The sequence below is a fragment of the Lycium ferocissimum genome, chromosome 7, assembly GCF_029784015.1.
Source record: "Lycium ferocissimum isolate CSIRO_LF1 chromosome 7, AGI_CSIRO_Lferr_CH_V1, whole genome shotgun sequence".
Classification (NCBI taxonomy): domain Eukaryota; kingdom Viridiplantae; phylum Streptophyta; class Magnoliopsida; order Solanales; family Solanaceae; genus Lycium; species Lycium ferocissimum.
Window position 1 is genome coordinate 48,968,808 of NC_081348.1, and position 11,168 is coordinate 48,979,975.

Consider the following 11,168-nt stretch of genomic DNA (forward strand, 5'->3'; position numbering starts at 1 on the left):
ATGACATGGGAACCCACAGCCGCTACCCTTCGGGTGCGCACAGGGTAAACCCAGCTCCTGTACAATAGCTCGCAAACCACACAGGAGAGATAACCCGCACTAGGCAAGCCCCGTGCGACGAGCTCAACTCAGAAGGCAAATCCATTGCTGTCGTAGGCAGGGGGGTTCGAACCTGAGACCTCCATCATGAAAAACCCATGCTCAACCAACTGAGACAATCTTGCTCTTTTTTTTGAATGGTCAATCTTACTCATTTGAAAACTGTAGGTCCAGATTTGAAGAACCATGCATGTTTCCACAGAGTTGTGTGTTACCTAATCAGATCAGAATTTTTTTCTAGAACATACACTAAGAAAGGCGCTATCCTCTATTTCAGCCAAAACTATAAGGTCTACAACACATCAGCAACTGGCCAGTCTACTTATCGTCAATCAAGAGCAGGGCACATCTAGAAACTACATTAGTGCTGCATTAAAATTCACACACTTGTCGCAATTCAAGAATGAACTTCTACCAGGCACCAGCTAGTAGAGAAGAAAGAAATATATACAGAAACTGCACATGAACTAAACAATCTAAAGCTCCTAAAAATTTAACAGATTTTCACCTCAAAACCACATAACCAATAGATAAACCAAGAACAACTAAGGAAAAGTTATTAGCTTTACAACCAATGTACCTCAGAAAAACAACAACCGAAAAAAACTGTACATAATGCAAACCAATAAACCCTTATAATCAATCTTTCGTATAATTAATCAGACTACCCTTAATCCAATCACAATCTAATGCCAATAACATAATAAACTATCCATCAAAAACAACTACGATAACAAAATAACCCAAAAACAATAGATTTTCACCTCAAAACGAGCAAAGATTAATGTCAGAATCCGACCTGGCATTGTCAGGATCCACCAAGCAAGCCCGGATGACTTATTATAGTTGGCTCGAAAGCTATAACTCAATTTCAAGGCGCGAAATCTATAACTCATATGCTATGAACAATTATAAGCAAATGAAGAATAAATAAAACCAAGAACAACTAAGGGAAAGCAATTAACTTTATAACCAAAAAAACTGTACACAATGCAAACCAATGAACCCTTATAATCAGTCTCTTGTATAATAAATCAGACTACCCTTAATTCAATCACAATTAACCACATTTCATTTGCCAATAACAAAATACAACTATAATAACAAAATAAACTTAAACCAATATAAATTCTCCTACAAAAAATCAATAGATTATCACCTTAAGCAAAGATCACTGTCACAGTCCAACCCGGCATTGTCGTGACCCGCCAATCAAGTTCCCGGACGACTTACCCGACCCGACCCCAACATCCAAACCTCTACAATACACCCTAATAAACCTTCTCCTAGCTCTCCAAGCACCAGCTTTAAACCTAATCCTAGCAAACATTCTCACATTAAACCCAATCACACCTCTCCTCTCCCTTTCTTTACTCATATCATCAAAAACCCGATTATTCACATACGAACCCTTCGTAGCAAAACTCGCTTTCTCACCGGTTTCCGCTCTTTTCTCCTGATAAAACGGAGCAACCGTCGTGTCCGAAAGCGACTCGTAATCATAAAAAACAGCTAAAGCTACCTCATCATAGTAAAGGGTCATTTTCTTGTTTGGGTTTTTCACAGTAAAACGTAAGTCCCAGTTAGCGGAAATTAATGAATTGTTGAGATTAAGATTTGATACTGATAATGAGTCGACACGGAATTCGGGGAGTTTTGGTCGGAGGATTAACCATACGATGAATACGAATGTGGCGGTTATGACCATGGATGCTATGGCGATTGCGATCACGCGCCGGAGGAAGGTGGCGCGTTGGGTAGCGACGGCGGCGTAAGGGTGAGGAGGTTGTTGTTGGTAGTAAGGGTTGTTGTTGTGGTAGTATGCGGCGGAGGAAGGTGGTGGTGCGGCGTAAGGATAGGCGGTGCCTGGTGGGGGTTGTGTGTAACCGTTAGGGTTTTGCGGGGGTGGGGGTTGGGTGGGGGCGGGGTAACCGGTGACTGGTGGTCTATTTGGGTCGTTCATGGTGGAGGGAGGAATTTTGGTAGTGTTAAAGGCGGTTTTGGTTTGTTTTTATAGTGAACGGAAAACGTGTGGGGGTGGAATGGAAGTTAAGAGGAAAGTCGGCAATGATTTTTTTATTTTTTTTATGGAAATGGTGAAATAGACACTTTAGGTTGGGATGGGCATGTTATGGTATGGTACGGTATTTGAAAGTTCGGTATGATATGGAATTTAAAAGTTTGGTATAATAATTTTGATTTTCGGTTTCTAAAAATATTATACTATTGCCAAACTAATTTGGTATGGTTCGGTATTTTAAAGTTTGATTTCGATATTTTACAGTATGGTAAATCGATATCATAGTTTGTCCGGTTTCAACTTACATATATTCATATCATAGAGAATTATGACTTTCGCTACTTCTCAATTATTATGTACTAAGCACTTTATACATGTAAAAATATTCAAAAGAAAGCACGAGTAATCCCCTTGGTAAATTAATTACACAAAAAAGATTTAAATCAAGAAAGAATAGTTAAAGTTTCAACATTTAAACAATTAGTTTTCTAATAATACTAGTTTATATATTTATTAGTATTATAATACTAAGGTATATGAATTGTATATGTAATTATATAATTCGGTATTTTTCTTTGTGAATACCTAACACCGTACTGAATATCAAACTTTTTAAAAATGCACGCTAAATATCATAATACCGAAGTCGAAATTTTGATTTTAATATGGTAATCGATATCTAACCTGCCATGTCCATCCCTAAAGTAGGGGACTAAGGGATGGCCAATCGCCTACTTTAAGTTCCCACTGAGAGGTTTATATGAATCATTAATTTTTCTTTTCACGGAGTTGCCCTTTTTGTTCCAAGTCAACAAGAATATTTGACGTCTCAGTGTGCAGGCCGTGTTTTAATTTAAGTAACTCGACCTGACTTGCCCACATAAATTGTGATGAGATGGTTAGTTAACATATTAGGAGTAAGATTGAAAAATAGATTTCGACTATTGTTTCGTAATAAAATTTTGCTTTGCCTAGAAAACTTTAGTGTTGACACTTGTATCACCATAATGATTGCTTAATTGATTATTTATTCTTTAAAAGAGTCTTTGTTAATTACGGAAAGTTGTGATGAGAAGGAAAAAAAAATCTATATTCGATTAGAGGTATTTGTCTTTTACTAAAGCATGGGAAGTGTCTATGTTTTTTAAAACCAAACTTGAAGATGAAAATAGAAGTTTACTAAATTAAGAAAAATATCATAACCTACCCCTTTTGTTTCCCACTAAATCCAAGTTTTCCAACTCAAACTTGCACCAAGCGGTCTAAACAACGGTCTTTCTAATGGACAACTCAGCTTACACAGTGCTTACTCATCTTTTCTGTGTGCTTTTTTGGTATCTTATTTTTAGCTATAGAAGTTTATTAATGCCTCATTAAGAAGTTGATATCATAATTAATTACTCTTGTTTCCTTCCAAGTTGCTTGTAGCATTTAATTTGTATTTAATTTTCATTTTTATATCTTGCAAAACAATCCCTCCATACCAAAATAATTGTCACTTTCCGCTTCCTGATATTCAAATTACTTAAACTTTGATCAACATTTAAGATATAGTTTTCACCATATTGATACGAGAATAATTTTAATTTAGAGTACTTTTTTTATATAGTTTTTGAATATTTAAATTTAAATTTTAAAATATTGAATTAATTAAATCAAATTTAGGTCTGAAGATTAGTCAAATTGACTCTCGATAAGTAGAGACATAACAAGTATTTTGGAACAAAGCGAGTACATTTAGGCATTTCCAAAGTCATCGAGCATACAGGAGATTGGGTATAGGGAATTAAACACAAAGTGATTTGAGATTTAAAGTCGCACCATCAATGATTGATTCCGGGGCAAAAGAATAATGGAGAAAAATGAAACGGGTAATGAAAATGTTAGAAGGATGTTTGTATTTTTGCTTACAAACGAATATATTGAGATGAGTAAGCTATTTGAATTTCTTTTTCCAACGCACTGCAACAAAAAAAAAAATTGTAATCTATTAATAGCAATCATCCTTTCGTCAAGTTAACCTTTGAAAATCATTAACCTGATGTATGAACTTGGATTAAAATATTTTGAGCTTAAACTGAAATAGTAATTTTTAAGGACTTGAGCCATGTGTTTGAAGAGAAAATAAAAAATATATATACAAAAAAGGGGCAGTGCGTTGAATTATGTCGTTTCCTTTTCTGCTTAAATAGATAAAAGAACACTAGTTTTAGCTTTAAACATATCTTTGATTTCGTTTATACATAAATCAATTGAGATCAGCTTAGTTGATTCATTCATTTTGCTTGAACTTCAATAATTTATAAAAGAAAAAAAAATGAAAGAACAATAAAACTATCTCAAATCCGTGAATTATCCTAATGTTTTTGGAAACATATATACGTAGGATCAAAGTATGCTTTTTTCTTTAAAACTCAATGACAAAGGTTGAAGGGACTTGTATCTTAGGTGACAAGTTCGAGCTCTGCGCCAAGTGGTCTAAGTCGGTATTTAAGTGGAGAAGGGTAGAGAGGCCAGCCCTGAGTTTCAAAGGTTGCAATCAGCCTACAGAGTTGGCTCCATATGAATTTCTCGGTCATAAGCAAAAAATGCATGTATGCTTTTTTACTAACAAAGAAGTCAAATCACAATATCTTTCATTTACAAACGAGATGATTTTTCAATCCCCAAAAATGTTAGTATTCTACTGTTTCTGAACATGTGTCTCAGAGTAAGTAATGGCAACAGCAGCATGGAGGGCTGCTCCTATTGGAAGAACATCTTCATCAAGAGTGAAGTAAGGGGAGTGCAAACCTTTAACACCAGACACGGCAGTTTTATTTTGTGCCTTGATGTTAAAAAATGCAGCTGACATCTTCTGGGAATAGAAGCTGAAGTCCTCCGCACCCATTGTAATTGGAGCGTACTGCACATTTTGCTCACCGAGCAAGTTTTCTCCAACTTTTTTAGCATGCTCGTAGAGCTTGGGATCGTTCAGAGTTGGTGGATACGGACTCAATAAGTCCTCCCCGAAATCAACAGTGGCAGAACACTGATGTACGCTTGCTTGTGTCTCACTGATCTACGAGTAGTAAGAATTTTCAGTGTTAGTTATCTAAACCAATGCTTATTATTTAGCAAAGAAGATGTGACTAGAAAACTGAAATATTATGAGCAATGTTGAATGTTACTGAAAAATTCAAGCACAAGTTGTTGCGAAATGGTTTGTTTAACTTCAATGTCCCGATATTTCAGCTGAGGTTATCAAATTCACAGCTAAACTTGATAAAAAAGCTCAGGAAGATTCAATGATCATCCAAAACTTGAGGGGAGTAGTTCACTTATAGCCTGTTTTGTCGAACATCTAAATCAACTTATTTTGAAAGTGCTTTTCAAATTAGTACTTTTCGTGAGAACTGAGAAGTAATTTGTGTCTGGCTGATCAATTTGAAAAGCACTTTTGAGCAGCATTAATGTTTGGCCAATCTTTTAAAAAGCGCTTCAAAGTGTATTTTTTCAAAGGTGTGTTTCAAAAAATACTGTTGGAGAGAAGCTGCTTTTGAGCTTCTCAATAACAGTTTCTGCTTCTACTCAAAATCACTTTTTCTTCTCCTAAATGCTAGGCCAAACACTTTAACTTTGAAGGAAAAAAAAAAAAAAAACTTCTTTTGAAAGGGCAAAAAACACTTTTGGCCTTGGAGAAGCTTGGCCAAACAGGCTATGAACAATGATCATCCAAAACTTGAGGGGAGTAGTTGACTTAGCATCAGCAAAACTCATACCTCTTTGATTCTTTGCTTAAGATAGGAATGACCCTCGGATGTCATGAACCGGAATGTTCCCCCAAATTTTACACTTCCAGGGATTACATTTCCAGCCTCACCACCATCTACGAATGCAACAGAGACAACCTGCATGTAATTGTGCATAAGCAGAAACATAATATAGACCCTGCTTCACAGAATTCAGGATTCTAAACGAAGAAGTAAAATCATTATTTTAAATGTTTGGAATCAGAGCGACACATACCCTAGACTCCAGAGGATCTGTTTCTCGAGAAACAAGTTGCTGGAGTGCAAGAACTGCCATAGAAACAGCAAGAATTGGATCCTTATTTTTATGTGGTAATGCTGCATGTCCGCCTTTCCCTTGCATTATTGCTGTAAACCTTCCTGCACCAGCCATAATAGGACCAGGTCTTGAACCGATGATACCAGTGGGCAAATATGTGCAGACATGCATGCCAAATGTTGCTTTAACCGCATCTAATGCTCCTTCTTCTAACATATGGGAGGCGCCCGCATAGCCTTCTTCTGCAGGCTGGAAGACGAGCTTAACCGTGCCCTTCAATTTAGAGTGCAACATTACCCATATCAACTTATTGAATTTAGACCAAGATAGAACAAGTCCAAGCTTCTTCAAGGTTAAAAGTGTTTTTTTTCAAAGTTGAGGTGTTTGGCCAAGCTTTTAGGAGAAGGAAAAGTTGCTTTAGAGTAGAAGCCGAGTAAAAAGCACTTTTGAGAAAATACACTTAAGACATTTTTTAAAAGCTTGGCCAAGCACTTTTTGCTCAAAAATGCTTTTTAAATTAATTAGCCAAACACAAACTACTTCTCACCAAAATACTTTTTGAAAAGCACTTTTTAGAAGCTTGGCCATACAGGCGAACAAAGTTAGTTTGTATCAAAAGCGAAAACAATAATGAGTCTTTCTACCTTCAACATGTCTCTTCTATTTTGAAGCAATCTAGCTGCTCCAAGCAGCATGGTGACATGAGCATCATGGCCACACGCATGCATTTTGCCATTGATCTTGCTCTTGTACTCTGAATCTACTAATTCCTTCAAATTAATGCAATGATTCATTTATTCCACTCATCAAAGAAGAATTCTTTCTACTAGCACAAACAATTCAACAAGGAGCAGACTGAGAAAGTAAACGACAAAAATGAGTGTTTTTGATGATCTTTCTTTTTCCTTCTCCAATTAAAGGTGAAGGCTGGTGTTTTGAGAACATCAGATGCATATTCTGTCCTCACAAATTTGAACATCTTCTCAAGTTACAGACAGAGTTCGAAAAGGTCAAAATTCTTGATGATTCCATCATCTATGATTGAGTTGCGAAAACTTTTGGATAGGTCTCCTACATCTGACGATTTCTCTGCATTATCTCCGCTTACCATTTTCTAAAAAGCATCACTGACTTATTTGGAACTTAACATGACATGGAAATCTCGTTATCCATCTGAGCCAAAAAGATGAAAGAACAGACACATGGCACTTTGGAGGTGAAATCTTCATACAGAAACTAAGTCATCATATAAACCTTACGTTGCCTAAACTGCCAAGTTTAGGCTGTCAACATGTTATATTGGCTTCAAAAGAGGCATCGAGTACAACAAAGCTATTATAACTGATAATGCATGGACTCACTACATAGGGATTAATTCCAGAAAACCAAAATAAATGATGTGCAAAGAAGTAACAAGCAGTGTTCCAACTAAGCAATAAATTATGACAATACTTTCAAGTAAGGGTAATTTCAAGCGACAGAAGCTATAAGCTTGGGGTGCATCACACTCCTTGGAGTGCGGCCCTTCCCCGAACCCTGCTAGAAGCTATAAGCTCTCGGACACAATGTAACTGATACAGTAGGTTGGTGTTCAGGGAAATCACCACGACTAGGTTTGACTTGCGCTTACAAATTAGATGCTAGAGTGACTCACAACGGTTCTTTAAGCATGTAGCAGGTCAAAATTCTTCATTACTTAACTTCATAATCTTTATTTGATAACCTTGATGTCCGGGCTAGCTTTCGACTAATTTCACGGGTTACTTGCTACCTCCCACCAACACAGGTTCAAATCACAGTGGAGGCAAAATCACTAAGTGATTTCTTTTCCCAACTTTGGTGGACAGTTAACCTACAAATCTTAAGTAGGATTTCATAATTGCTAGACCTTCCAAATTCAAACCATAGAGTGACTAAAAATCACTCACCTGGTACCAAAGGAGACTGATTTTCACCTCTTTAATCACTACATTACACTTAATTAAAACACTATATTTTCAATGAGAGTGGAAGAAGGGGGGATTCTCGAACGCGGAAATGAATCCAATGAATTCGAAAGAATTGAATGAGGGGCCATATGAGGTGAAAATCTCATGTATGGTTCTGTAGAGTGGCTTCACCATCACACCAAAAAAACCAAACTCTGCCTCACGTAAAGTTGCCAGATTACGATTAACCTCTAGATTTGAAATTAGCATACTACAACTCTATAACAGACTAGCAAGCCATCTCACTAGATTAATCGAAGTTGATGTTAAAAGGCCAAAATTGCAAAACGGGAAAAAAACCCTTATTATTCTTAAACAAACTAAATAATTAAGCTTTTGTTATGAAGAAAAAAATAGGAGAACTCCTACACTATATATGCTCAACCCGAATCACGGTTCCCGACCCAACCCGATAGTCCCAACCAAACCCGTTTTGGCAAGTGGCCAAACATATTTAATCCCAAGTGAGTTGACTTGTTTTGTATTCTTGAAATGCTTATTCAGGATACTCATGGATTCTTCTCCGTTTTAACCAATTGAAGAATTCCGGGTTGTGTAGCTGATTCTAGAAGGTTCCGAGTTAATGACTCAGTTTCTAGGGGAATTGAGGTACGGGAAAGGAAGAAGGGCCCTACCCGAACAGGCCCAATGAGTGAATCCTTTCCCTAATCGAATCGGAAATGAATGACTGAGATTTCTATATAAGCAAGCAGAGAGAAACCCTAGAAATCATCATTTTTCGAAACTTTATCCTATAATTTATCAAGATGAAAAACAAGTTGAAGAATGGGCTTTAGGTAAAATTATTAATAGCAAATAGAGAAGCCAATATGAAGAAATCCGTTGCAAATACAAAAAGGGGTAATCTTTTCAATCAAATTACTATTAACGATGGAGGAATTGTTAGATGCCAACAGCAGCAGAAGAAGAAGAAATCAGATCAAATTTGCAAAGGTATGTCTTCCTGTTTGCACATGTCACCACTAGTATTCTGTTTTATTATTATTATTATTATTTTTTCAGGGAAGAGGACATCAAATAATAGTAGTAGAGAGCAGATGGATATTGATGAGGTGAGTTTAATTGTATTCTCATATTGGTGTGTTTGCTATGGCTAAAGAGATGGTTTAATGTCTAATCACATTTTTATTTTTTATTTTTTATCTAGCCCCACTTCAAAGAGGAAATAATTATGGAGATACTCAGCAAGTTACCTGTGCGGTCTATTCTCCGATTCAAATGTGTTTCAAAATATTGGGAAACATTGATGTCCGACCCTTACTTTAAGATGATGCATCTCAATCATGCCAAAAATTCCCAAAAACTTGTTATTTCTCAATGTTGCCCTGAAGGTAATATATTTTCCATGTATTGTCTTCCTTTATCATCGGTTCAACCAGTTGAGAATGTACAAAAACTTGATTTCCCTTTAATATCTACACCATACAGATGCGCAATCCAGGGTTCTTGTGATGGCTTGGTTATTATCTGTGTTAATGATAATATTGATGTTGAACGCAACATACGTTTGCTATGGAACCCCTCCACTGGAGAATCAGTACTACTTCCCCCTCCAGTGTTTTCAATGACTGGCGGATGTCGTTTGGGATTTGGTTATGACTCAACTTCTGGTGACTATAAGATCCTTAAAATTTACCCTCAAATAGATATTCCTGGTGAAATTCTCGCGTTGAAAAGTAGTTCCTGGAGAACTGTTGATAAACATCATGGTGGCATTTGCAATGTGATATCTGGTACGCATTCTTTGCCATTTGTAAATGAGGCATTTCATTGGATCGGTGTTTCTGGAAACTATTCTGTGGTGTCATTTAGTATTTCAAACGAAGTGTACGGAGAGATACCTTTGCCACAGCAAATATTATGCTTGAGGGGCAACATCTATATTGGCGTTTCAGTATTGGAAGGTCTGCTTTGTGTTCATTCTTCTTCTAATCATGACAGGAACGTCTCTTTTAAATTATGGGTATTGAAAGACTATGGTGTCAAGGAATCTTGGAATGCATTGTTTATTATAGAAGATCCCTGTCTTTTTAACACCATACCAATTTATAGGTTTGAGGATGGTGAAGTGCTATTTTGGGGCATAAATGTTGATTGTCCTGGGCATTCTTTTAGGACATCCAGAGGACCATTTGCATTATGGCCTCGATGTGATACCTTTCAAACTGGAACCGCTTTCACAGGAAGCTTGATCTCTCCAAAATCAGTAATTTAGTGTTTGCTTATGTATGATCGAGCCTCTCTACCTCCCAAGTTAGGGGTAAGGGTTTGTGTCTATACCTCCCTGCACTCACTTGTGGGATTAGACTGGGTATGTTATTGTTTTTATGTATGATCAAGGCACTTTTTATCTTTTTTCAGTTACCATGTTGCAACCTCTTATTTTTATTTAGTTTATCTATTGATGGCCAAGTTTTTAAGTTTCAAAATGTATTTACCAAAGATATCAGCTTGATTATTTCTTGTTCTCTGATAAACAATAGGAGCGATTTCTTTGATAAGAAAGAAGTGGTTAACCCCTTCGATCTCTTTTACCTGTTATTGTCTTTGATAAGAAATATTTTTTAGAAGTGGTTAACCCCCTCCTTTTTATTTTTGATCATTTTATTCTGAGATGGTCACATGTTAGTTGATTAACTTTAAACTAGTTCTAATTTTTTGCATACTTTGTCAGAGTATAGGGCCTGTTTTACTCTCTTTGATCACTTGTATTATTTCTTTTTGAGCTATTAATTAAATAACCACTAAGGAATTCGAATTTGGAACTTGGATGGGCCTGTTTGAACACCATCAGTGAAATTTCTGACCTCCGCCACTGGCGTTACGTCACTGGACCCTCACTTCAAGTATTCAGTCTTGGTCTCGCTCAACATGAACCCTTTGGATTCTAAGGTTTGTATCCACACATCTAACTTAGCGTTAACTCCATCTCTTCACCACAAGTCTTGTCAATTAGAACAATGTCATTCGCAAATTAAATAATCTACACT

The 11,168-nt window shown here is 36.6% G+C and overlaps 3 protein-coding genes across 3 annotated transcripts; 1 reads left to right on the forward strand and 2 right to left on the reverse strand.

Moving 5' to 3' along the window:
• Positions 1 to 447: 447 nt before the first annotated feature.
• LOC132065510 (NDR1/HIN1-like protein 10) lies at positions 448 to 2,164 on the reverse strand. Its single transcript, XM_059458934.1, has 2 exons — positions 1,196 to 2,164; positions 448 to 607 (listed from the first exon to the last, which is right to left on the reverse strand). The coding sequence occupies exon 1, from the start codon at positions 2,060 to 2,062 to the stop codon at positions 1,277 to 1,279; it is 786 nt and encodes a 261-aa protein (XP_059314917.1). The 5' UTR covers positions 2,063 to 2,164; the 3' UTR covers positions 448 to 607; positions 1,196 to 1,276.
• Positions 2,165 to 4,699: 2,535 nt separating this feature from the next.
• LOC132065511 (IAA-amino acid hydrolase ILR1-like 7) lies at positions 4,700 to 7,035 on the reverse strand. Its single transcript, XM_059458935.1, has 4 exons — positions 6,814 to 7,035; positions 6,128 to 6,442; positions 5,881 to 6,009; positions 4,700 to 5,180 (listed from the first exon to the last, which is right to left on the reverse strand). Exons 1-4 carry the CDS (start codon positions 6,961 to 6,963, stop codon positions 4,803 to 4,805), a joined length of 972 nt encoding a protein of 323 aa, XP_059314918.1. The 5' UTR covers positions 6,964 to 7,035; the 3' UTR covers positions 4,700 to 4,802.
• A 1,952-nt stretch (positions 7,036 to 8,987) lies between these two features.
• LOC132062285 (F-box/kelch-repeat protein At3g23880-like) lies at positions 8,988 to 10,393 on the forward strand. Its single transcript, XM_059454884.1, has 3 exons — positions 8,988 to 9,111; positions 9,181 to 9,230; positions 9,326 to 10,393. The coding sequence occupies exons 1-3, from the start codon at positions 8,988 to 8,990 to the stop codon at positions 10,391 to 10,393; spliced, it is 1,242 nt and encodes a 413-aa protein (XP_059310867.1).
• The last annotated feature ends 775 nt before the right edge of the window (positions 10,394 to 11,168 follow it).

Coding starts and splice junctions, on each gene's coding strand:
- LOC132065511 (XM_059458935.1), bottom strand. CDS start 6,963: ATGAATCATTGCATTAATTTGAAGGAATTAGTAGATTCAGAGTACAAG. Junction 6,443..6,813: donor ATAGAAGAGACATGTTGAAG/GTAGAAAGACTC, acceptor TCTAAATTGAAG/GGCACGGTTAAGCTCGTCTT. Junction 6,010..6,127: donor CAGATCCTCTGGAGTCTAGG/GTATGTGTCGCT, acceptor AATTACATGCAG/GTTGTCTCTGTTGCATTCGT.
- LOC132065510 (XM_059458934.1), bottom strand. CDS start 2,062: ATGAACGACCCAAATAGACCACCAGTCACCGGTTACCCCGCCCCCACC.
- LOC132062285 (XM_059454884.1), top strand. CDS start 8,988: ATGAAGAAATCCGTTGCAAATACAAAAAGGGGTAATCTTTTCAATCAA. Junction 9,112..9,180: donor ATCAGATCAAATTTGCAAAG/GTATGTCTTCCT, acceptor TTATTTTTTCAG/GGAAGAGGACATCAAATAAT. Junction 9,231..9,325: donor AGCAGATGGATATTGATGAG/GTGAGTTTAATT, acceptor TTTTTTATCTAG/CCCCACTTCAAAGAGGAAAT.